This window comes from Bemisia tabaci, chromosome 5 (assembly GCF_918797505.1).
Source record: "Bemisia tabaci chromosome 5, PGI_BMITA_v3".
Taxonomy (NCBI): Eukaryota; Metazoa; Arthropoda; class Insecta; order Hemiptera; family Aleyrodidae; genus Bemisia; species Bemisia tabaci.
The window spans coordinates 11,186,893-11,213,209 of NC_092797.1; the positions used below are offsets into that span (position 1 = coordinate 11,186,893).

General features: G+C 39.8%; 1 protein-coding gene across 2 annotated transcripts in view; it reads left to right on the forward strand.

The window, feature by feature from the left end:
* The window catches only part of LOC109042152 (uncharacterized), a 179,480-nt gene that overhangs the window by 121,804 nt on the left and 31,359 nt on the right, over positions 1-26,317 (forward strand). For both annotated transcript variants that reach the window (XM_019058734.2, XM_072300287.1), the window contains exons 4-6: positions 15,077-15,196; positions 16,939-17,037; positions 22,756-22,982. In XM_019058734.2, coding sequence (XP_018914279.2) covers positions 15,077-15,196; positions 16,939-17,037; positions 22,756-22,982 — 446 coding nt within the window. The remainder of the gene's footprint in view (positions 1-15,076; positions 15,197-16,938; positions 17,038-22,755; positions 22,983-26,317) is intronic.

A 26,317-nucleotide genomic window follows, 5' to 3' on the forward strand; every position in this document is an offset into this window, starting at 1 on the left:
CAAAGTTTCAATCGATTATTCACGACTATTTTCATGTCAATTAGCAGGTGCACGTAGGCTCTCGGTGACACCAGGGGCAGATGCATAAATAATAATCGCAGTCAAAACGTAGCAGGGCCGGTTCAGTGGCGTGGCGTGCTTTGCGATATATCGATTGTTATGCCATTTAAACCTATGGAAAAGGATCGATAAACAGGGTGTTCGCAGCGAACACCTTATTAATCGATTCTTTACAATTTGTTTAAATGGCAGAACAATCGATACATCGCAATTCACGCCACGCCACTGCAGGGCCGGTTGCCGGTTCAAGACCCATTCTGAGTGGCGCGAATGGCAGATACTATTTTTACCGGCAGTTATGTGCAATAATTTGTCACGCGTTGTTACTTTCATCGGTTAATTAGTGCTCAGCAACACCGCAAGGACACTACCGTCGCGCTGGGAGGGCTCGTAAAGTTCCGTCCGTCCAGACTATACTCGAAACGCCCAATTTTCCACCATTCTCGGTTCTCTCGGCGCACTAAAGTACGAAGCGGTCGGCTTTGAAATTTTTCGACTGGAGATCCAAATTTTGATGTATGTTTCGTCACATTATGAATTTTAAGGGGTGATTTTGGGAAAATATTATCGAGTAATCCAATTCAGCTACTTTGAATCCTCTTCGTCTTGATTTAATACAAAAACCCCCTATCACTGAAAATAAAATATATGCTTGGCTCATGCATGCTGATTCTTGAATTTGCCGCCATGAATTTTTTTCTTATCTTGATTCAAGCTGAAGTTTTCTTCATGCAAGAAAAAAAATGCTCGGGTTAGGCAAAAAAGTAGTTAATATTAAGCAGCAAAATTCTTAATTCAAGAAAGAATACTTCTTGACGGCAAATTTAAGATTCCTTTTTTTCAGTGATAAGACCCGGAGATTTCGCAACTTTTAAAGTGCTTCAGTCCTGACAGTGTCGGACCGGTCATAAGGCCAATCTGCCATTGGTAGATACGCTCCCCTGACGCATCGAAGACGCGCCCCTGTGCCACATATCGCAAAATAAGATGAGAGAAAAAATTATGACCGAGAAAAAATGCGGAAAATACATAAATGAACGGGAGAAGAGAAAGTAAGAGTAAAGAAAGGTCCTCGTAAGCATGATAGTGGTGAATGGATGTCCTGGAACTATAAACCGGAAATAAGTCCCCAAAGTTTCCAATATGTCCAACGTCTTTCATCGGCTTGTTTCACTGTGTGTTGTGTCCGAAGAATGGCACCTCCATCCCGCATTTGCGCGTTTGCACCTGTGCAGTTGGCTGGAAAAGCATCACGTTAACTGCTGTGCTACGGAAGAGAGCCGTAAGTACAAAAATGAAGATTTGAGAAAATGAACCTTGTGTCCGAGCAGAATGAATGAGTCCTCTGCCCATCGAAAAATTGTCCATAAAATAAGTAGACCCTTACAAATTTTGCGGATGGTTGAGCATCGAAAAATTTTAATTTCAACTGTTTACCTAAATGGAGAATTTTCCATTTCATGCATGATAGGCAAGACAACAGTAATTTTTACAGGAGGAAATTTACGACTACACAAGGTGATCCACAAACCCCCTACATCATGACCAGGCGTCACTCCTGTAACTTTTGAACTATAATTGGACTGCATTTTGCAATTAGGAACTATGATTTCTAGCTCAGTTTAAAAACAACGTATGCACTATCAGGTTCCCTTTGCACATAAGTGTTTTTACAGATGAACCAGAGATTATAGTACCGAATTGCAAAATGAATTCAAATTATTGCAGTGCTTTGCGATTCATTGATTGATCTGCAACGATCATCTTAATAATCTTAATAATCGGTTCGCAGCTTAAATGGGGAAATATCGATAATCGGTCATTCACGATTCCATCATTAAGAAAAAAACTTGAACTTTTGCGAGTGCTCCTAGGTCAAAAGAAACGACTTTAGGGCACCCCTAACATTTTAATGGGGCCACCCTGAAATTTCTCTTCTTTTGATTAACATTAAATAGGTGGATTTTTAATCATTATTTTTTAATTTATTCATTTATAATAAATCTACACTTTTTTCAGAGACAAGAACTCTAGAGGTTATAGGGGTGATACAGGACTTTTGGATCACTTTGTATAGTTGAAATAAAAACCTCTAGTACCTCACCCCCAACCTCCTCTAAAATGCGATTTTGCGTGTTTCTGTTAAACACAATCCATTTTGCCTCAAATCAAGTAGCATTTTTCATCAAATCGCACTAATTTGAAATTAAGTTGCGACTTTTTTATGATTTTTTGGCGATAAAATTGCTAAGATCGTCATGTAAGCGATTATCCTCGACCTTGTCGCAATTTAATTTCGATAAAATCGCCCTCCATAAAATCGAAATTTTATCTCAATTTATCACGATTTATTGTTCGATAGTACCGGAATAAGTCGTCATCGATAAAGTCGTTATTTTGTCGCAAATTTATGAGATGAAATCGCAATTTTTCAGAATTTTGTCCATTTCTATCGCAATAAATCGACGTCGATAAAATCGCGAATCGAATTGAAAGTTATCGCGATTACTGCTACTTGGGAAGAAGTCCAGCAGTTACAGCGGGAACTTTCTTCCTAACTAAACTCTAATTCGCTAATTTTCAAGTAAGAGCATTTGCTTGAGCTTTTTGTACCCCGATTCGGAACGGTACAGAATAAAAAAATAGAGAAAAAAACGGGAAAAAGTAAGACGTTAAGAGGAGGGGAAGGAAAGGGAAGAGAAGTGGGAAGAAAGAAGAGGAGGAGGAAAAGGAGGGGGAAAGCGAGATGAAAAAGTTGACCGAACAAAGTTGAAAAGTGCAATCCTCTCTCGCGACGCGACCTTGCGCCGCCGGCCGCCGCACAGGGGTTCGAGTCAATTAAAGAGGTCGAACATGAAACTTTTAACTAAAAATGCAAATTTTAATGTTTAAATTGTCACATTTTAAACTTTAAGGGGTGTTTCTAGAAGGAAATTTCACGAGGAAACCGATGGAACCACTCTTAAAACCTCAAATTTTTGATTGAACGGCGTTATTAGCTTCAAAGTTTCCGAAATTTGTCCGACTTCTTTCATTGGTTCTTTTCATTGTGCGCCGCTCCGCGGGAGCCGGGAGCACTTGTCAAACTGTTCTCAAGACAGCTCCCACTCCGACCGGGTCGAACAAACATAAATTACGAAAACTAGACGATGCGAGCATCATAAGATCCTATTTGTAGGAGGCACGGATTCCAAGTTTTTATGAATTATGAGTGGATCAGAGGATTCCCCCGTTTACACACTCGCTAATTTGCAAGATTGTTAAGAGCTCACATGAGTTTTTATGTGCTGATGAAACCACCATGCGATTTGCAGTTTACTTTGAGAGGAGCTCCAAGCGTGATCCGGAGTTGTCCTACACTGTCGTGCTAAGGAAGAACGCCGTATGAACCTTCAGGCGTTGCCGAATTTCTTTTGGTAAATCACGAATTTTCGGGAAAATTTGTCAATGTTTTTCTTTCAATTTTTCAGAGAACTCTGTTCTAAATTTGATCTAAATAGTCTGAAATTTTCAAGGCTAAATATTCATTACTTTCTCCAGAAAAAAAAATTTTCGAAGAGAAAATTTGGCAATTCTCGAATGTTTGTACGGCGTTTTTCCTTAGCACGGCAGTACACTGATAAAATATGTGTGGTCTTACGATACTTTTGGTCAACGTATATAGGAAGTGAAACACAGACCGAAAAAAATTTTGTGTTGATTTTGGTACAATTTGCGGTGACTTTAGCGCAGAAAACAAAAGAGAGACTGGGAAAATGCATTCCTTTGATTGCGACGTTGGTATATTTACTACTCGTTTTTTATTACATTTCTTCAATAAAACTAGCTGGAATTTTCTCTTGAGATTGCCAACCGAAGACTAGGGTTATTTTGTGTTCTACTCTCCGTATTAACCCAACTTTTGTGCTGAAACGCTCTGCGTAGCTTCAGTGGCGAGGCGTGAATGATTGATTATCGATATTTCCCAATTTGAACCTATCGTAAAAGATCGATCATTTAGGTGTTCGTTACGGACACCCTGTTTATAGATCCTTTTCTATAAGTTTAAATGACAGATCAATCGACAAATTGCAAAGCACGCCACGCCCCTGCGTAGCTTTGCATGCTCGATATCATCTCGTGAGAGTTATCACGGGACCAGAGAGCCGCTTCAATTGTTAGGCTATACTACTTTCCTTTTTTTCTTCTTTTTTTATGCTGTTAAAGGTTTTGGAGTGAAATTCTTTAGCGGAATCTATACAGCGTCCAAAAATCCATTGGAAGTTTGCAGCGCTATTTTTCCACCATTTATATGCATGTAAAACAATCGATTCTCGGTGAGGCAGCTTGCTTCACCTAAATCCTTATTTGGACGTATTTATGGTAAAAGGAACTATGTGCATAGGGTTTGCGTGAGACATAGTTCCTTTTACCATAAACACGTCCTTTTTTAACAGCTCTAAACGGAGGAGAAAAGTTCCTTTTAGCATAAACACGTCCATTTTTAACAGCTCTAAACGGAGGAGAAACAGTGTTGTCAGCCTTCAAGAATCGACACTGATAATCACGTGGGACATATTTTTGAAGTTTCCTTAAGTGTTTTATGGTCAAGTAGTGTGTACTAAAAATATTGGACAGCGTGATGTGATACTGAGGAATCCTTTAGAAATGCCTTAAGATCACTTCATTTGCGATACTCATTTGAGACGTACGTAAGAAGGTGGAGAAATGGTGCTGGGTCCACACCATTTCGCGAGACGTATACTTTAGAAGCTGTATCAAAATGTTTATCGGTCAAACTTCAGATTCCTGATGTCCATATTACAGCGTGATATGATGCTCGAAAATTCTTAAGAGATGTCCCAAAATCCAGAAATTACCAATTAACCATCAAGTCATTCTCCGAAATGCTGAAGAACCGTTCTCATGGAAAGTAGCACAAGATCACAAATATTTTTCTCAGATACTTTAAAAAAAAAAAATGCTCAAAACGTCTTTTTCCACGGACCCGTCTAATTATCATTCATATCCATCTGATATATTTGTAAATTGGGTGCTGACCCCCTGCTCCGCTTTCCTGCCGCTCGCAACCTCTTCGGGGTTGGCAACCTGATTTGACAGATTTATAACGAGAAGATATGCGTTCGTATTAAAGTGGGGGTCCTAACTGAGATAGCGCGGATCTCAGAGGTTGAGGCCTGTGAGAGGGAGTAAGAAAAAAACGGCACTCGAAACAGCATTGGCGAAGTATAAGGACATAAATCAATAGCCAATTAATTATAGCTGCACTGATGACTGCAGACAGAAGGGGGCGTAAGGCCAGGAGTGCCTCTCGCAGCTCACAATGTTGCCAAGTCGTTTACTTTATGAAAACCACAACCTCTCGAGTTACGAAGCCCAAAATTTCACCTCATTTAAAATTAGATCGCATTTAGCAAAAAGAAACCAGCGCGATTTCAGTGTTGAAAAAATGTTGCTCCTCCATTATCATCTACAAAATTTCCCAGAACAGCAGCTAATTTTCTTTGCTTCCCATCAAATATTTGGCAATTTTGAGGGAAAATAATTGTGTAAACTTTAAATACTGTACACATTTTGAGTATTTTTAAAAGAAAAGAAGATGTTGCACAATTTCGAAAACATTGTAATCGCGCTAGTTCCTTTTCGCTAAATGCGATCCAATTATCACTGGACCATGGAACCATGCACCGAACACGAAAGGGAATCGAACACTTTAAAATATGTCTCATCATCAAAATGTCATGTAGAACACGATGGAGGTTTCAAATATTTACAAAATCAAGTAAGAAGTGAGAACTTTTAAAACTTTTTTGAAAAACTCACGCTTTCACTAATTTGTTATTTTTCGGACGCGTTTCGGCGGCTACCCGGGCCACCATCATCAGCTGACTGGTCATCATGATGATGGTGGCCCGATGGGACCCCATTAGCCCGAGTCTCTATCTTAACCGATACTCCTTGCAAAAATCCACAAGGTGTTTTCGGTAAGGAAGTGAAGAAGGCGGTCGTAGCATGTGAGATTTGTCACGATTAGATTCGGGAAGAAAGCGATAAATCACGCCGAGATGAATCGGGCGCAGTGAGACACATGTTCCTAGCTCGCTGCAACACGAATAACGGGGCGGCGGCGTCGCTCCCGTGTCGATGGATAATTATGATCTTCTCCGTCACTTTGTTTTTCTTTTCCGAGTGGAACATGTGTTTTTTGTTTCATTTTCGTGGGGGAACACAATATGCATCTCTTTGAGACAGGGATGTCACATGTGCCCTCCGCCCCTGCCCGGAGTGTGATGGGTAAGGAGCGAGGGTGAGGGGCCGTCTTTGAGCGCGCATCCGTGTTTCCTACTTCGTTCAGTGCCGAGGCGTGAATGATCGATTTTCGACATTTCTCCATTTGAAGCTACGGTGAAGAATCGATTATTAAGGTGTTTTTTGCGAATACGTGCACATCGGTCTTTTTCCACAAGTTTAAATGGCAGATCAACCGATTTATTGCAAAGCGCACGATATATCGCAAAGCACGCCACTGCTAAGACTTAGGCGTATTCGACCACCCTGGCGCACATTAGAGCGAGTTAATGGTAGAAGACTGACATAATTTAGAAACTTTAAATGCTTCAATCTTCTCCAATACGGAACGTAGAAGATTTCATTAATTTTCTCGCAAAATTTTCCTCGGGAAACACTCCTTAAAAATTACAGTGAGCCGAAATAGCATAAAAATGTGCAACTTTAGTCAAATACTTTATATCCGAGCTCTCCCAATGGCGTGTGGCGCAAGTACGCAATGAAACAATTAAATGCTAACAATAAGTAAGGAAGGTTTCGTAAATCACGTAACGAACTTTTTTAGCATTTTTGACCCATTTTTCTTGTATGCATTATTATTCCTTTCGATTCAATTCATTTGCCTGCCCATAGTTCTTCCAGCATAATCACGTCAAAATACTCTTTGAATATTTTTACCCAGAAATTTGAAACAAATGAAGACAAAGCAGCATGCAGACTTAACATGCAACTTTCACCGTCATGCAAAAAAAAAAACTGAGTCAAGATTCGTAGTCTGGCGCATCAGGATTAAAAGGCCGGAGGCAGTTTCATTCATTGGAATCTGCAAGAAAGAGTCGCGTATCTGCATGTATTTTCAAATGGCTGGTGGTCGATTTTAGTTTAGTGGAGGATTGGCGGCACTGCTAAGACTTCGCACTGGCGCCTACAGCACTTCGATGGATTGCTCTGAGTGCGGAGCCCGCGGTGCACAAACAAACATGATTGTCGCCGGTACATTATGCCATTGAAAACGTTACTAGTTAACGGTGGTGAAAACAAAACCAAATGAACTTGGTGTCAGTACACTGGAAAAGAAAACTCATTGGATCTAGAGTCCAGACTCTTGAAAACATTGACAAGAAAAAGGACTCTTGATTCAATCAGATTTAAGCTTAAATCAAAAGGAAACCCGCTCAAATTAAGAGGCTTGGTTCTTGATTTAAGCTTAAATCTGATTGAATCAAGAGTATATTTTGTCGAGGTTTTTAAGAGTCTGGACTCTAGATCCAATGTGTTTTTTTTTTTCCAATGTACAATCGGACACCGAAATTATGCTCTCAATATGGGAAATGTATCGGGAATATATTGGAAATTCTAATTTCAGGCTCGAGTAAAAAAAAAAAAAAAAAAAAAAAAAAAAAAAAAAAAAGTTACGTGTTAGATACATGCCAGATAAATTCAATGAGGATCGATGCACGGAAGACATAGATTTAAGATCGTAAAACATCGGAAATCGATGCGCACGAGAGACTTGAGATGTTGGGACCTTTGAAAAAGATTAATTTGATTTGCATGTGAGACAAACACAGAGAAGAAACGAGTGTGGTAGGAAATCTTTTTGAACCAGTTGATAAACCCATTTATGACAAATCTATTTCCAATTTATAGACGATCAAGAGCGAATATACTCTCTCCGGAATGGTCCAGAACCACATCATGCCCCGATTAATCATAATCACATTTCCTAATTGACAAAACGAGCATACAAAGAGGTCTAGACTTCTTTCCTAAAATTGTAATGAACTTCATCACATCTGATAAATTTCGTCTCATTGATCAGCATATAAAAATGCGCGCGTTTAACAGAGATTATCATCAGCATCACACATCGTTATTTTTGGCATTTTTCTCATCATGATAATTACCATGCATACGCCTCTCAATTGGGGTAATTTTGGTAAAGGTCAATATTAAAAACAGCGAATGGAAAAGAGATATAATAAGGGGGAGAAAGAAGGAAAGAACTGAGAAAAAGTAATGAATGCTTGATTAAAAGAGGAGGATCTTAAAATTAAGGCATTAGAGGACAAACTGTTCAATAACGTCAACATTCTCTTCACACATCTTATCACCCTCTCCTGTAGCATCCCCTCATAACTATTCATGGTCTTTCTCCCATGTTATGATAATATTTTCCTGGAGTGCCCCTTTAATGAGATAACAGTAAGACTTTGACCCATGGAGGAGTAAAAGGTGGAGGAGGAAGAAAGATCTCATTAGTAAAGACGCGTCTCGCTCACGCCCTCAACATACAGGGTGTTCCGAAATTAGACGCCGGATGTTCCGGAATCAGTTTATTTTCGGAGATATGGAACATTGACGAATACTTTTCTGACGGACGATTTTTTATAAGGTGTACTCAGTGGCGAGGCCTGAATGATCAATAATTGATGTTTCCCCATTTGAAGCTATAGTAAAATATCGATTTTTAAGGTATACGTTGCGAACATTCTGTTTATCGATCCTTTCTCATAAGTTTAAATGGCAGATCAATTGATACATCGCAAAACATGCCTCGCCATCGGTTTCACTGACTTTGTCTGTTAAACACAAAAGTGACTCTTTGAATAAAATAAGCCTACACATTCCCATAATTAGCATGGTTTATGAGCATCGCCATGATGGAAGTTAATACTGCTGCTCAAAGCAAGAATAGGTACCTCATACATTCCAGATTTCCGATTTTCAATCAGTCACAATAATTTAATTTTAGAAAATCGTAAACATTTAACAATTTCAAAATTACTTTTAAACCATTTGTTAGTTCGCGTCGAAAAAAGTAAGAACGGCGTCCGTTTCAAGTTTTCGTGCACTAGAATACTTTGATCGGGAGTAAATACAGAGTGTGGTTAGCAGTATGGCAATCTTGTTTTGGATCAGAAGTTTATTTACAATGGAAACTGTCGCCGCCGATATATATATAAAAAAAATGTTGGCTTCATTTTGGCCAGTATAGGTAGGTTATTTTTGAAAAATCTAAAAACTTGCTGCTAAATATACAGTCGCTGTTCTCAGACTAACAGGTAAATGATCCTTCAAAGATTCAAAAATTGGCACCGACAAGAAATCAAGAAAATGAATACTTTTCATATAATTTTTTGAGTTTAGTATAAATGAATAGCGAAACTAAAAACACAGTTCCTCGATTTGCGGTGTTCAAAATGTACGATTCATTTCATTTCCTTTGAAATAATTTTTCTTAGTGTGCTTTTTTTTTAAAAAAAAAAAAAAACCCTTAGGGTGGCAAAAAGATCACAAAGAACTCCCCTAGTAAATTAAAATAATTACCCCTCATCAATATACATATAAAATGTGATGATACTTTTGTATCTAGGAAACCGACTGCGTTTGTTTTTTTCTCACCTGCTCTCGCATTTTACGAAACACCCTGTGTATTCCGAAGTCAGTGCCAACTCCATTTAAGACGAATTCGTAGAATTTGGGTAAAATATGTTCCAGGCAAAGAACTCAAAGAAGACAGCAGAGGTAAAATAAAAATAGTTCAGGAGTGGAGAAGTCGAAACGATGCTCGATGCTCTTCGGTACAGAAGGTAACTTTATGAAGTTAAAATAGGTTTAACACGTGGGTCGCTCCCTCTCTGATAAGATTAAATTAGGTGTGTATCCTATTTCTCAGGCCTTCCCACGAGCCAAGAACGCTGTGGCATCAAAGTTTGGTTCATATTCCTCATACGTCAAAATGGAAACACGATGATTCCGAATTTCACCTTTTCCTCTGTTTGTAATCCTTTTACAACTCTTATAAAAACATCTCTGCAAAGAGTCGCATATAACTCAAATTTCTAGACGATGGTGGTTTTTAGACAGGAAATTCAGACAGTGATGGATTTTAGGCAGGTAATTTAGACAGTGGTATTTGCTCTGGTTAGAGCATACTCTGGAGCCTACTTCTTTCGTACCATTCGGGTTTCCAGTAGTTCAGATTCAGAGAGAGGATATTAAAAATGCATTTATAATCACACCGCAAGTGAAAAAGAGAGCAATGATGAACTACACGTTTAAAATCACGAAACTCACAGTAAAGTTCTGTTAAGTAGCGGGGAGTTTCAAACCAGGTGATTCATTCTGGGTTCTTAACTGGCGTGCAATATGTATCGCATCGATGAGGTCGAAAATCTTTGTAGGTATTGACTTTCAAGTAAAAACAAGCGGGAAAGCTCTAATACGTAGGTATTAGAGAAGCTCAGCAAAGGGAAAAGTACGATACACAAAGCACCAGGACAGGATTGAAAGTAAAAGACGCGGTTCAAAAGCTGCATTTCTATGAAAACGGTAACACAACAGCTGTGTCATATGGAGGCGAATTTTAACAGGTTCAGAAAAAGTCATCACCGGTGGCAAAAAGTTCGGATGAAAAGAACTCAGTGCTTGGACTTTCAGACATATAATAATGAAATAACTATGAACTTCTTAGCAAAGAAAACTTAAGGAATTTTATTCATTTCATCCCCTAATTCATATTTAATAACGTCTAAGGGGGTATTATTAGCTAGTAAATAGAAAATTCTGAGAATCTCGTCAACCATGTTTTGCTGAGTTGGTGAGCCATTCAATCGCTTGAACGCTCTGCTATAGAGGAACTCTAGTGGCATGGCAAAACGAAATCAAGAAGCGATTGCCAATCGGCTGTGCGCTTTAAAAAAAGGACGAAAAACCGCGCGAATCTCTAGAGACTCACCCTCAAACAGTTTTAGTTAGACTATTTTGTATTCCGGAAAATTTTCCATCGAAATTAATTAATAAATCGAAAATCACCTCGGCATGCAAAACCCTCACTCACGTGCTGTCTAATTGAAAAGAAAAATACTTTTTAGCTAAACCACATTGTGCAATAAAGAACTACTATTTCCCGCACTCGCATAAAACATGTATCTGCACACGGAGACCAATAACACAATTAACACATGTGTTCTTTTTAAAATGACCCTGTAGAAATAGCCGTTCCTTATTGTAAAATTTAGCTCAATTAATGTTAAATTGACTCGCAAGCTCGTCACGCAATAGTGGCCGGCAAGTACTCGCTTCGGAGAGCGAGTGAAATAAGTTTGTTGTAATTAATCACCCTAGGCTAATCCCTGTTTAACAAATTAATTGCAAGTAACGAGCTGAAATCAGAGCTATTCTCGTAAATTTTCCTTTAGTCACTCCTTTAAAGATCTAAAAGCCATTAGACAATCACAACAGAGCCAAAACTCTGTCGTGTAAATCTCTTGGCACGGCGCGGCGATACCACTATTGATACTCCCGAGGACCCGCTTTTGCCTATCTTACGAGATGAAGGCGAAATATTGTCCTCCTTTTTTATGCGTAGTCCTGTAGTCAGGAGGATGCTGGTCTTAAAACCCAAGGATTGCTATTTGAGAAGAGTAACATAAAGAAGAAGAGGAAAGAAATGAATGAAGAGAAGGACGAGAAAAAGAAAAAGGTAGAAGAGTAAGAAAAATAGGAAAAAGTTAAGGAATATCATTCTTTTCTTCATATTTTTCTTCTTTTCCTCTTCCTGTCTTGCCTAAAACCACGTCATTTTTTACGCACTCACGGCTTTCTCATGTCTCTCGTTTTTAAACAATTAAGATAAATTTTGTTGTTTTACCTATTTCAGTGATTTCATCTGAAAGAGAATAGATGAATTTTGAAGAGAATTCGATTCTGCAAATTTGACACTTACTGCAGCTTTCTTCGCTATACTACCGTACTAAAGAAGAACGCTGTATGGACATTCGAGAGTTGCCAAATCTCTCTCGATAAATTGTTAATTTTTTTAGGAAGGTTATAAAATAAGTTGAGATTATTTTTCCTTGATATTTTCAGGACTTTTCGGTGGAATTGCGAGCAAAATTATCTGAAAAATTGGAAGGAAAATATTGATCAGTTTACATGGAAATTCGTGTTTTATCAGAGGAAATCTGGCAACGCTTAAAGATTCAGCACGGCACCGTGCTAAGGAAAAACGCCGTATGAACATTCGAGAGTTGCCAAAATTTTGAGGAAAGTTATGAATATTTCTCTTCGAAATTTTCAGGCTTTTTTTTCTTTGAACTTAATTAAAATTACGAACAAAATTATGTAAAAAAATTGAAGAAATAAAGTCATAAGATTACGAGGAAATTTCCGTTTTATCGGAGAAGATTTAGCAACGCCTGAATGCTCATACGGCGTTCTTCATTAGCTCGGCAGTATAGTGCGTGTCGGGTCCAGGGTTGCAATTTTTCATGGAAAATAAAAAATTTTAATTTCGTGTGAAATATTTCATGAAATTTCAGAAAAATATGAAAACTATTGAAAATATTTTCCGAAATTAAATGCAAAATTAAGAGGAGGACGATTGATTTTTGACCTTTGGTGATTTTTAGTGAGTGTTGCATACCCGGCCCCTGACAATATGTTTCATATTTCGTCGTCTCCCTCACGAAAGAACGTGACCACATTTCAACGTTGTAAAATTTCTTCCTCGCAAATCGCTTATTAATCAAAAGAATTTGGGGCTTTTCTGACTGAAAATTTCACTGATCTTTCCGTAGAGGAGCCCCTGCAAATATCAGAAAATTTTTGGAAACAAATTGGAAGGGCAATTTTTTGAAAAATAAGGTAAATTGTTCAAGCCAATTTGGCAACCTTGGAATGGAGTTACGTTTCTTCGTGCGGGAGACGACGATTTTTCACAACTTTGTGAAAATTCATGAAATATTTCACGGAAAGCAATATTTCGTATTTTTCATTTCACCTGTGCAACCCTGGTCGGGTCCCAAGATCCCGCGTCTGTGAGACCAGGGTTTTGCACTTACGGCCAATTCGCACACGCTGCTGTTTTCCGTAGTGGGGGAGTCGTTCCTCGTTACTTCGTTACCTTCCGGGTTTTTACTGCCAGACAGCCGACAGCTCGGTACCGCGCTCTCCGCCGGCCGGAGCGCAGTCAGCAGTCGCTATCGATTAAAACGTCATCATTGTAGCCGGGTCCATCATTCTTCACACGTCTTCTTAAATCGATTCCCGGTGCAGCATTCGACCCCTTTCGTCCGCCCCCGCGGGGGGTGCTTTTGTTCAATCTCGACCATTTCGCACTTATTGACAGCTGCAACCGTCGTCGCGTCGCGTCGTCGAGGGGCTGGATGTTCCACCGGAATAATAATTTATTTACTTTTTTTCTTGACCTTTTTTCAAGTATCACGAAATGCCGTCATGCTATTCTGCCGGGCTAAGGAGGAATGCCGTATGAACCTTCAGGCGTTGACAAATTTCCTTTGATAAAACACGAATTTCCGGGTGAAATGATGAATATTTTCCTTTCGATTTTTCAGATAATTTTGTACGCAATTTCACCTAAAGTTCCTGGAAATTTCAAAGAAAAATATTCATATCTTTACTCACAAATAAACATTTTATCGAAGTAAATTTGGCAACTCTCGAATGTTCATGCGGCGTTCTTCCTTAGCACGGCAGTACTCTGCGGTGCTAAGGAAGAACGCTGTATGAACATTCAAGATTTGCCAAATTTACTTCGATAAAATGTTTATTTTTGAAGGATTTTATGAATATTTTCCCTTGATATTTTCAGGAACTTTAGGTGAAATTGCGTACAAAATAATCTGAAAAATCGAAAGGAAAATATTCATAATTTTACCCGGAAATTCGTGTTTTATCAAAGGAAATCTGGCAACGCCTAAAGGCTCATATGGCGTTCTTCCTCAGCACGGCAGTATTTAGACGAGCAGTTTTTCGCTGGGATCCTGTTTTGAGAATTTCCCTTTTTATGGTCGTATTCTTGGAGCCGTATTCTTAATTTTTCCTTAAGCAGTTCCTCTCCTCAGGAAAACCCATACGGTTTACATTGTGATTATAAGGGTGGTTAAAGTGATTCGTACCTACCAAAAATTACAAATACTTATTTCAATAAATTGTTTAATTAGGTTCGTACTTACCCTAAATTCTATTAAAATTACAGAAATTTCATTTTTTTTTATGCAGGGACATTCATTACCATCTCTCGCAGTGATCTATTACCGAAGTTATTCTTTTAAATTTTACCCGCAAATCATCAATATAATTGTCCTTTATAAGACTTGCTCAAACTTGCTCAAAAAGGTAAAATATCTTCGGAAATCAGGTGGAGGCAATGGCCCCTAGTTAGTAGTTGAGGGCTGATTATTGGAATTGATAGACAAAGCGATAGACAGAGAAGACATAGGGAGTATGAAGCGATCCTATGCGGGTTGAAATGAGTAGTTCCTATGGACTAAGGGAGAAAATGATGGACTAACTATAGGGTATCTGCAATCTGATCGCTGAAAATTTAACTGGCTATGTCGGCAAGATAAGACAAGACATGCGCCGTGTAATATATAGATTTTCGATTCTTGTCGTGCGGACATCAACTTCAACAAACAGGCTTCTGGTGGGTTGCCGTTAGTTAGTCTATTACCTCCGTTAACCATTGCAACCACCCCCTTTTACCGATACGATCCTTCCATATTCCTTTTGTCTTCTTTGTCTATAGCTTTGTCTATCAATTCCAATATCATTCCGCTGGCTTCCCGATAGTGTTCGTAAGACTTGAATCATTAAGGAACCTCAATTTTGTTTAAAATTATATTTTATGAGCATGTATTTGTGTCTAGGCATCTCGATGATAAATTCTAAGCGTGAAAAAATAATATCTCTGTTACAGACGAGTATACGAAAATCAGCACCCCACGGCAGGACGTGTTGTTCAAGAAGGGTTACCTGGGACGACGAAGGGTACAGAACGTTGGACCGGAAACGCCCGTACAGGAGCATCACAGTCAAGGTAACCCTTCTACCCTGCAGGGCTGCAGGGCTTCAATCGATTTACTCCCCCCCGCCCCGCTTCTTCACTTAAGCTCCAACCGCTTTGCACGAAGCTTTTTTATCGTTCGGAATTTCGCATGGGGGAAAAAATAACTGGTTATGAGGGAGATATCAAATAACCAGCCACTATTCGTCCCACAAATCTTTAATTTCCTGATATCGTAGACTTTACAAGGATCGAGGAAAAAATGTAAAAAAATAAAAAGACACGTGGGTTACCATCCTGCCGTGCTAAGGAAGAAAACCGTATGAACATCCAAGAATTACCAAATTTTCTCCTGTAAAAAACGAATTTTTTAGTAAAGTTTTAAATATTTTCCCTTGAGATTGTCGGACACTTCAGATAAAATTAAGAACAGAATTCTCTATGAAACTAAAAAAAAAATAGATATGAAATTTCTGGAAAATTTGTGATTTGTCAAAGGAAATTTTGCAACGTCTGAGGGCTCATACAACGTTTTTCGTTAGCACGGCAGTATTGCGCATCAAGATTTTCAATTCAAGCAACCGAACACTTCTTTCATAAAACTGCTAACGTTGAATGGTGTCAACGATCATAGTGTCAACAAACCTAGAATCTGATCGTGGCAGAGTCAACGATTGTGCACGTCGTGCTCAGGTAATGAAAATTCAAAATGGGCCTTGAGCATGGTGTCAACCATCGCCACCAAGATAGTTGACACGGTGCTATACGTAATCGCACAGAAAAAAGTGAACTTTGGGTAGAAATGAAAAGCTTTACCTGTTTATTAGTACCTTTATTCATAATTTTAACGTATTTTAAATGGTCAATGGTAATGAGTATCATATCGATGGCGTAAGTCGGCAATCACAATCTCGTTTGCGGTGTCTGAAAATCTCCACCTCTATGTTATTTCTTTAAAGGAGAACCAATTGACGTCATTCCTTGAGGTTTATGCAGAATTTTCGTCGCACAGAGAAGAAAAATCACGGCAGTTTTAAAGAATTGCCATTGAGTAGTTTTCCGGTTAAAAAATAAAGTATGACTGGAAGTCGCGATGTGGTAAACCGAGTTATGTGATTGCCGACTTATGCCGTTGATATGCAATTTGTCATCATCGAAAGTTATTTGCGAGATGTCATTACTGTGAATAGAAATACTGTAAAACGGACGAGTCTTATAATTGGCACACCGTTCAGTCTTGACTGATTATTAGTACAAAACATGTCAAAAGTGGGAAGTTGTCCAGAACAACTTTTGTCGGGGATATCAAATTTTTACAAGCACGATGAAGACGGCACAGTAAAAATTGGTGGGACGAAAAATGAGAGGTCTCTGAAAACTCGAAGCATCGAAGTTTGCAAAAAAAGCTGAAAAGCTTTCTGCTTTTGAAAAGCTTGGCGATATCTGTATTTCAAAAAGTTCAAAAGTTAAATCCTACTTTCGTGGCAGCCACTGCTGAGATTTTTTAAAATAAATTGTAAATTTAAGGAGAGGGTTCAAGTCACGTATAAAGGCCTCATGTTTTGGAATGAGGAAACATTTCCCCCGCACATTTCTCCAAAAAAATTATTGATATTCAAGTGATTATATTGTAATTTTTAGTCAACGAGGGCATCATTGTAAACTTAATGTTAATTTCCACGCGATCATGCAAATTTTCATGTGGATAGAGATGCTTTTTTTTGCGCAAATGTTTCTGTGTCTGCTATCTAACGTTCACCTCGATCTGTTTTCAGACTCTATGAAGAGTGATTACTATGTGAATGACAGTATAGACCCCGCCCACATGATCTTACCTCCACCAGCCTACATTGACCCCGTTTACTTTCTTAATGGTAAGTTTTTTTTATTCTAATACCAAATCATAGACATTCACGGATTAAAAGTTTTAAGTCATTTTTTGCCATGTATGACAGTAAGTCCCCAACGTCACAACGGGAGAGTTCTGCATTTTGGCCATCGATACATCAAAATTCTTAAATTGGTACCCGGTCTGTCGATCCATTGCATAAGCTTCCGCAATCCTATCATCCCGTTTCGTTGCATCAAAGGAACGACTCCAATACGTAAAATATTTTTCCCTTCCATCGACTACAGCTTGCTCGTCTTGGAGCGGTCGGAAGATTCTTTTCCGCTTTGAAAGCGAAATGAGTTCTCTGCTGCGCTTCTTCTTTCATCCTTTCCCGTCGTGACATCACGTCATCCCTCTGACGTAGAGGCGTAACTCGATTTTCGCATGAGCCCCAGAGAGCATGGTTCAATATGTAAAACAGGGCTCACGTGGAGATTGAGATAAGCGCTTAAGTTAGAGGGACGATGATACCTCCTGCACCTCGTGTAATAACAATTTATCACGGTCCCAAGCCCCGGGAGCTTCGTTCCACTCAGTGTCCACAATACTGCCGTGCTAAGGAAAAACGCCGTATGGACTCTCAGACGTTGCCAAATTTCCTCTCACAAAATTCAATATTTCAGGAAAGTCTGCAAGTATTTTTCCTTAGATTTTTCAGGGAATATTTTTAGTAATCGGATCTAAATCATCTGAAAATTTTAAGAGAAAATATTCATAATTGTCTTTGGAAAGAATCATTATATTGGCGGGAATTTGGCAACATTAGAAGGTTCATGCGACGTTTTTCTTTAGCACGGCAGAAACCTCTGTAGCCGGTGAAATGTGCATGAGGGAGCGGAGTAATGTCCGAAGTCCCAATAAATGATCCCTTTTATTTTCGGAACGCCGTTCATCTTATTAGATGTAGGAGTTGTATACTCGTCATTGTGACATAAGATCAACTCACCCTACAGAATTTACATATTGATGTTACGTATAACCTAGTGCTCCCATTTCCCGAAACCAGTACCGAATTTCGGAATTTTTTAGATTTTCCTGAATTTTCTCCCGGAACTTTTGAAATTCCCGAAATTTTCCGGATCTTTTGCATTTTCCGGAACTTTCTCTGAACTTTTAAAAAAATCTTAAAAGAATCCCGGAACTCTTGACGGTCTCGGAGTGCGAGAAATTGGAACAAAAAAGTTCCGAATCCCGCGAACTTCTGACGGACATAACCACAAAATCAACAAATCAGGCTTGGAACCAAATTCATAGGCAGATAATCGGCCTCATCGTAATTTGGGTACTCTGTGGCTTAATCAATTTTATGACTGAAGAGTCACAGACGATTCCAGGGATCTTGAGCATGATTATCTCACTTTCATACAGGAGCCTCGAAATTAGGCTACTACCAACAGATAGCTCAAAGTAAAATCCCCTTCACAAATCGTCACTCCGGCGGAAAAAAAAAAACGGAGGCAATCAAATATGTCGATGGACTCCGTTGGGCATTTATTCCCATACTGTTTACCGTTCAAACTGAATGGAGTTATGCTTTTATGCGAGTATAGAGTGGAGAGCCTCGAAGTATGTATACTCACAGAGGAAACTCTCGAAATGATCGCATCGCTCGTATGAAGAAAAGCGTATCTTGTTTGCCTACCGACTGTGGGAACTATGTAAACATCACAATCTAAATATTATTCCCCTCTTCTCCTTGGCGCTTCTCGACGTGGGATGTACTACGAACCGGAGAACGCTCACTTCCGACGGACTTCCTTCTCGTTTGAAGATGCTTTCCGCTCACTGGCGGATTATGGATCCGAAATCCTATTTTTTATCGCGGAATCGGTAGAAAGTGTCTCGTGCTCTGCGCAGAGATTCCATGGACAGATGACGAAAAGGAGCTGTGTATTTTACACATAGAGCACTGGGAAAAAATTCGCTTGGATCTAGAACCCAGACTCTTAAAAACTTTGACAAGAAAAAGTACGCTTGATCCAATCAGACTTTTTGCTTGAATCCAAAGGAAATGCGCCTAAAACAAGAGGCTCGGCTTTTCGATTCAAGGAAAAATCGGATTGAATCAAGAATATTTTTTTTGACGATGTTATTAAAAGTCTGGACTCTAGATCCAGGTGACTTTTTTTTTCAGTGAGGGTTACAGAAATGTACAAAAATTACGATATCGTTGGAATTTTTGTCTTCTTTCTTAGCCAATTTCTTAATGTGACCCTAAATGGTAAGCCCCTTAAATAATATACTTGAACGGCATGCCCTTCTTGTGAAAGGCGCTTTTTTTCCGCAAAAACTGCAGGCGCAACGGTCCAATTGGACATATTCCTGCCAAACGGAACAATGTGCACTATGTCGTGAGCCTTGTTATGCATATATTCCTATGGGTCTCAGGGCTCATGCCTTAAGGCACATAATTCCGTTTGGCAGAAATACGTCCAATTCCGAAAAATCCCGGGCCAGAAGTTCCCGAGCCGAAGCTTTGATGAGGCGACCGGGATCGGGAGATGGCGAGATCTTTGCCAAACTTGAATAATTAATCGGGCTCAATGTCGTTGGTTAACCGACCCCCCTGCCCCCTCCCCGTGCCGGCCGTCGCGCCGCGCCGGGTTGGTGACGCAAGCTTACTCATGCACGTAAGATACGTAAGTACGCGACGCTTGACCCGGGCCCCGAACGGAAAACGAAACATGTCAGAACGGACCTAGGTTGCCGTTTCCGCGGGAAAATAGCCCAGTTTTCACAACTTCTCGCGGGAAGAGCGGTTGCTGCGGCTCTTGCGCTACGGGCTGAGTATTGGAATTGATAGACAAATCTGTAGACAAAGAAGACAGAGGGGAAATGGAGCAACCCTATCGTTGGAAGCGGGTCGTTGCAATGGACATATCGACAGCGTAAGTCCGTAATCACATATCTCGTTTACTGTGTCTGAAAACCTCCGCCTCTATGTTCTTTTTTTAAAGGAGGACAAATTGACATCATTCCTTGAAGTTTATACAGTATTTCCTTCACACATAGGGAAGAAAAATCACGGCAGTTTTACAGATTTGCCGTTTAGTAGTTTTCCTTTTAAATAATAAAGTATGACAGGAAGTCTCCGACGGAGCAAACCGAGTTATGTGATTGCCGACTTACACCGTCGATATGAGATAAGTAATAGGCTAGCTAGGGACAACCCACGAGGGATCCTATGGTCCTACGGTTAGCCCATTATTTTGCCCCTCAGCCCATGACAAACGCTTATTTTAACCAAAGGCTTGACCCATTCTCCATTTGTCTCTTTTGTCTATCGCTTTGTCTATCAATTTCAAAAATCATGTCGAATTCAAATGTTGAATTTTTGTCGAGCGCGACCGACCTTCTTGGCAAAGACGGCAAGCTCGCATAGACCTGACGAGGGTGATCGTAGTCAGTCGTCCTGATGCACTATGCATGGTGTCCCTAACATCTGGTCCACCCCCAGCCCCACTGAGGTTGCCGTTTGAAAAAAATAAGGGTCCCACAGAATTCAAAGAGGGCCCCCGAAGAAAACCTTCATTAATTCATGGACTTCCCCATCAAAGTTTCATTTCAAAATATGAATGAATAATTTCAGAGAGGGTGGACCAGACTATTGGGATACTCTATATACTTTCTTCCTTCATCTCGTGTTTAATTAAACATTTGAAATCCTCGGACTATTGGCAGCCCTGCTCTACTCTGTCCATGTGTTGGAGTCACGCCGCGCTCGGTTCCGTGCAAAACGTTGTCCGCGCCAAAACCCCGCGAAATATTTCCCGCGCGGATCTCCGCAGACGACACAACTTACGACTGGTCACGCCTTTCACTACACTAACACTAACAGCCTGAAAGTTCGCAAACTGTGCTTACCGTATTTTCGTCGCTCTTTGGATGCTCCACACTGCCGTACTGGGGAAAAACGCCGTATAAGCCTTCAGACGTTGTCAGTTTTCGTCTGATAAAATACGAATTTTCAGAGAAACTTGTGGATATTTCTCGCTCAAATTTTCACAGAATTTGATGAGTCGTTCCACTGGTCTGAGAATCGTGTTTTAATGCTTGATTATCGTCGATTTGCAAAAAATAATCCGTCCAAACAGAAACTGTCTACGTTCAATGTCAACCGAGATATCGCGTGTTGAAAAATTCGGTTTTTGACGTCATCCACCGCGGTAGTGACACCCCTGGTTTCCTCCACCTTCCTTTCATTTCGTCACCCCTCTGACGTAAGGGCGTATTTTGACTCTCGAATGAGCCCCAGAAAGCACGGATTCATACGTGAAACATAGGTCACGTGGGAATCGGGATATGCCCTCACGTTGAGGGGGTAACGAAGTAAAAGCAAGGTGGAAAAATCCAAGGGTGTCTCTACCGCGGCGGATGACGTCAAAAACCCGGCTTTTCAAAAGGCAATATCTCTATTCATATCGAAAATAAAAAGTTGGTGTTTGGATATATCATATTATTTTTTATCTAATCTATAAGAATCAAACAATCTGTTACCAGCGCAACTGACCTATTTGCAAGTTAATCTTCCCATCGTATCTGAAAATTTCAAGGAAAAATATTCACATATCTCCTCAAAAGTACATGTTTTATAAAGGGAAATTCGGCAACATTTGCATGTTCTTACGGCGTTTTTCAGTGTAGCACAGGATGACCGAATGACGCGTTTCATCCCGATGTGCCTCATATCTTGTGTACGCTGTTAAAAGCTAATCTCTTCTAAACGCAGCGGTGTGTTTAGAGGACTGCGTTTAACGGAAACCCACAGGGCCAGATTTACCGCAATGGGCGCGCGCTTAGGGTCCGACACCACTAAGTTTTTTTTTCACTTCCCTTATTGTCAAGGGGAGGGCGTTAGGAGGCGTACCATACGCACCCCTCCTCCTACCGTTCAACCAAAAAAGAGGAAGAAAAAAAGAGGAATGAAGAGGGAAGGATGCTTATGTTTACTGATAGTTATTCATGACGATATTGACTTAAACGGCATATTAGATGCTTTAAAATTTCTGGGGAAACCAAACCCCTCCAAAACCTCCCTCCGCGCCTTCCGTTCGAACTTCTTCCGTTCCTTTTCCTGTACCATACGACACTTTTGTTACATGGTTTGTTGCTCCCTAAGATGAAATTGCGAAAATTATCAGATAGCCCATTTTTCACTCGCTGGCCCTCCCAATAAATTATGTAACATTAAGTTAACCCAATTTGTTGTGTTTTTCCAACAAAACGTGCCACAAGAATATTTTTCTCGCCAGAAAGTTACATAATTTTTACTAATTTGGTTTATTACGTAATGGTGAATTTTGGCAAACCCTTTCCTCCGGTAACGCACTGTGACGTGAACTTAGAACCTCCTTCCTTTCAAGATTTGTTACGTAACACTCGAAAGCTTGCAAAGATTTGTACTTCTTAAATGACTTCGTGAACTTGCTCACTTTACAGATGCATCAATGAACCCAGGGTTAGTGCTATTTTCTGACTGAACATTGAGAGAAAGTAAAATTCACATTCAGAGGGTTTTGACGTATCATTTTTGCGCCTTTAATTTTCGAGGAGGGCAAAATAACGTATTCTAGCAATAATGATTGATTGTAGTTCTTGTTACGTATAGTAGTCCAGGTGGGTTATTACTATCGTAATTTACTATTTTTATAATCATGAATATTTGTTAATTAATAATTTTTTTTGTATCTGTTTTTCGCAGGTAGCGGATACGAGGTGTATGATCCGTACACGGGGAGTGTAACAGTGGTGGTGGGACCCCCCGCACCTCCATTCCCGCCCGGTGGGCACCCCTACCTCACGCCCATCCCTTACCAACATGTGCCCATGCAACCGCCCTTAGAATGGTTTAGTCCGCAGGCTCCACCCCAGCAGTGGGCCCAACCTTCGTCCTATAACTATAGGAAACGGTTTTCCTTCGATTCGCAGGTAAGTTTTCCTCCTGGGGAATTTTTCCTCTCATTCTTCCGGATTTGTACCAAAGTCCATCGAAGATCCGGGATCAGAAAGGAATGCAGTGGCGAGGCGTGAATGGTCCATTATCGATATTTCATTATTTGATGCTATGGTAAAGAATCGATTATTACGGTGTCCGCTGCGAACACCCTATTTATCAATCCATGCATTTCCATAAGTTTAAATGGCAGATAAATCAATATATCGCAAATTACGCCACGCCACTGTAGGAATGGAACAAACATACATACCGACGGTGAAAATACCAAACCAGGTATCTTGGTTTGCGACAACGCAGATTTCTGTCATTTTTTTTTTTTTTTTTTTTTTTTTTTTTTTGCGGAAAACGACCGAACATCAATTCTTGAAAACTTCCGTAATTTTTCCTTTTCGTGTGGAGAAAAATATGTGAAAATTGTGAGGAATGATATTAATTTGATCTCCTTCAAAAAAATAAAATGTGAGTGGAGATTTTTAAACACCGCGAACGAGATACGTGGTCTGGTAGTTCCACCGTCGATATATTTTTTTGCGAGAGGTGAGACCGATGTAAAAAAGTTCCGACAAGTCTGGAAGACGATTACGAACATCATCATCGTCGCGGAGCTCAAATGAAGCGTCCATAATCGCATCAAAGTCAGAGAGAAAACTTCCAAATCCTCGCGGAAGAATTCCGAGCTTACACGAAGAACAGCGCCCGAAGTGGGACGAGAGCGGCAGATCTCCGCGTGTATCATCGATCTAAATTCAGCCTGAACTTTGGAAAGTTGAAAAGAGTGGTTGAACGGGGCTTAGACTAGGCGAGTAAATATTCGATCGAAGTGCCATACCGCATTCGAACGGACCGCTGCCTTGCCAAGGAAAAACGCCGTATGAGCCTTCATACGTTGCCAAATTTCTCCCGGAAAATATATTTATTTTTGAGGAAAATTATCCATATTGATCTTGACATTTTTAGATGTTTTAGATTACATTGCGAACAAAGTCGTTTGAAAAATGTGGGGGTAATATGCCCAATAATCCCTGGAATTTTTATTTTTTATTGAGGGTAATGTGGCAACGTGTGATGGGTCATACGGCGTTTATCCTTAGCCCAGCGGTGTTTAATCGTGAGAGTGGGTGAATTTTTGTATGCGCCTCGATAGCCCATCTTTTTTCCACTCTGCGGTTCACGTGATATCTCATCCGCACCGACACAACAACGCGCGCCAAAAACAATTAAATAAGCCGATCCAGGGTTGTCGGTTATCGCAAATAGTGGAACATTCAGACAGGGTACGAAATTAAGCACCACGATATGTGTTTTTGTATCGGATTTTTACGTAAAATACGATGGATACATTAAAACTTTCCAAAATTCAATCCAAAATAACGGATTTTTATCTACGTTCTTTCACACCTTCCGCTCACAGAAAAATCGGAGCCTACGTGAGTCCAATCGAGATCTAAACTGATTTAACGGTGTAAGAATGTTTCTGCGTTCCATTTTTTTTTCTTTTTTTTTTTTTGGTATGAAATTTGAGATACTCGAATATGATACGATACTTGCATGTGTCCGAAGAAGAAAGAAATTTCTGAATAATAGAAGTCTAGGAATTTGCCTAATATATGGTTGAATGTAATGCCTATTTGAGGGGCTTGAAGGACAAGGCACATAAGAAGAGTTTTTGAGAATACCGATAGTGATTTCAGTAAAACTAGCCTTAATATATACCTAGTCTGTAAAAAATTCGCTTCCAAAATCCAATTTTTAAGCATCAAAAAGTCAGTTTGAACTTTCTTTCCGCCATAAGGATCCATGTAATTTCGAAACTCCAAACACATTTCTCGAAATGGCAAAAACTGCACTTACGCGCCTTGTCCTTCAAGCCCCTCATATTTGGCATACGTTGACTATGGTTTTTATCCTCGCAAACGGGAAGTTGAATGTCTGTAATGTAAACAATGAAAGTTGATGTTTTTTTTAATGAGTTGATTTTGGAAGTTTTCGATATATTCTAAAATTATGATGAGGAACTATAGTGCTGCCATGATGGGATTATGTTAATGGTTAAGTTTCATCCCCTCTTTACTGAATTCCGAATGGAAATTTGGAGGAAACAGAGGACTGATTATTGAAATTGTTAGGCAAAGGGATGTACAAAGAGGAAATAGGGAGTATGGCGCGATCCTATTGATTGAAACGTGTGTGGTGTTTTTTATAAACTAAGGGGGCAAACGATGGCTAACTGAAGGATCTCTTAATATTGGTTGCCGCTAGTTAGTACATTACTTACCTCCTAAGTCCATTGATAACACTCGCTTCCACTTGGATCACCCCATTTTTTTTCCTCTGTCTTTCTCTGTCTTTATGTCTATCGCTCTGCCTATCAATTTCAATATTCAGCCAGCAGAATTGTCGCGAAAAGAGTATCGCAGTTACGTGCATTGTTGTTGCGCCCTCAATTTTCGAGGTAGGCCAAACAAGATCCGTCGTGCAGTATTGGTTAACCATCCAAGAATTCGTTTATCAAAAGTTAGAGAAGCATTTTTTCCACAAGAGAGGGGTACGAAAATGACGCTTTTTGCTATTTTACCTTCGATTTTTAACGTAGGCTAAAAACCATCCTCCGTGTGGTAGTTGTCTGGTCTAAAAGTGACCTATGTAAAAGTGTCTAAAATCACCTAACAGGAAATAAAATTAAAATGCGAATAAAAATATTGACAACATTTTTATTTAGTATAAGCATAATAGTTCACTCTCTTTCTTTGGGGAAGCGGACTTCTTTAGCGCGCATGCAGAAAATAGCACTGCTCATTTCAGTGGTTCAATCCCACAGATTAGCAGACAATGAGAATATCTGTACGAATGCCAATTTTATACGTTCAATGAATGGAATTATCGCACTTTGACAAGTTGCCTGCCATGTGAGACACACGGGCCCGACAATTATGTGTTTCTGTCGGGCTTATTGGGCCGTCACTAGCCAACTGACGTCACGAATTGACGTCATATAACACAATAACTAAACGGCAAAGTAACGGTGATCGTGTCCAAACAGTGCCTTTAGGTGCTTCGTCCAACTGACGTCAAATTAATGGTGACCGAGTCCAAACTTTTGATTAAAAATTTTTATGACCTTGGGTTTAGAGCTTTTACAATCGTTCATTCGAGCAAAAGCTCTGTTTTTGCGAATTTTTCTTGGGTTACGGGCAAAAAGACACAGAAAATTCATCAGCACCCTACAATGTACATGTCTAGAATTATGACGTCACCCACTTACCGTAATAGCGCACACCTGCATTGTTTTCCCCACCAAAATATGTTT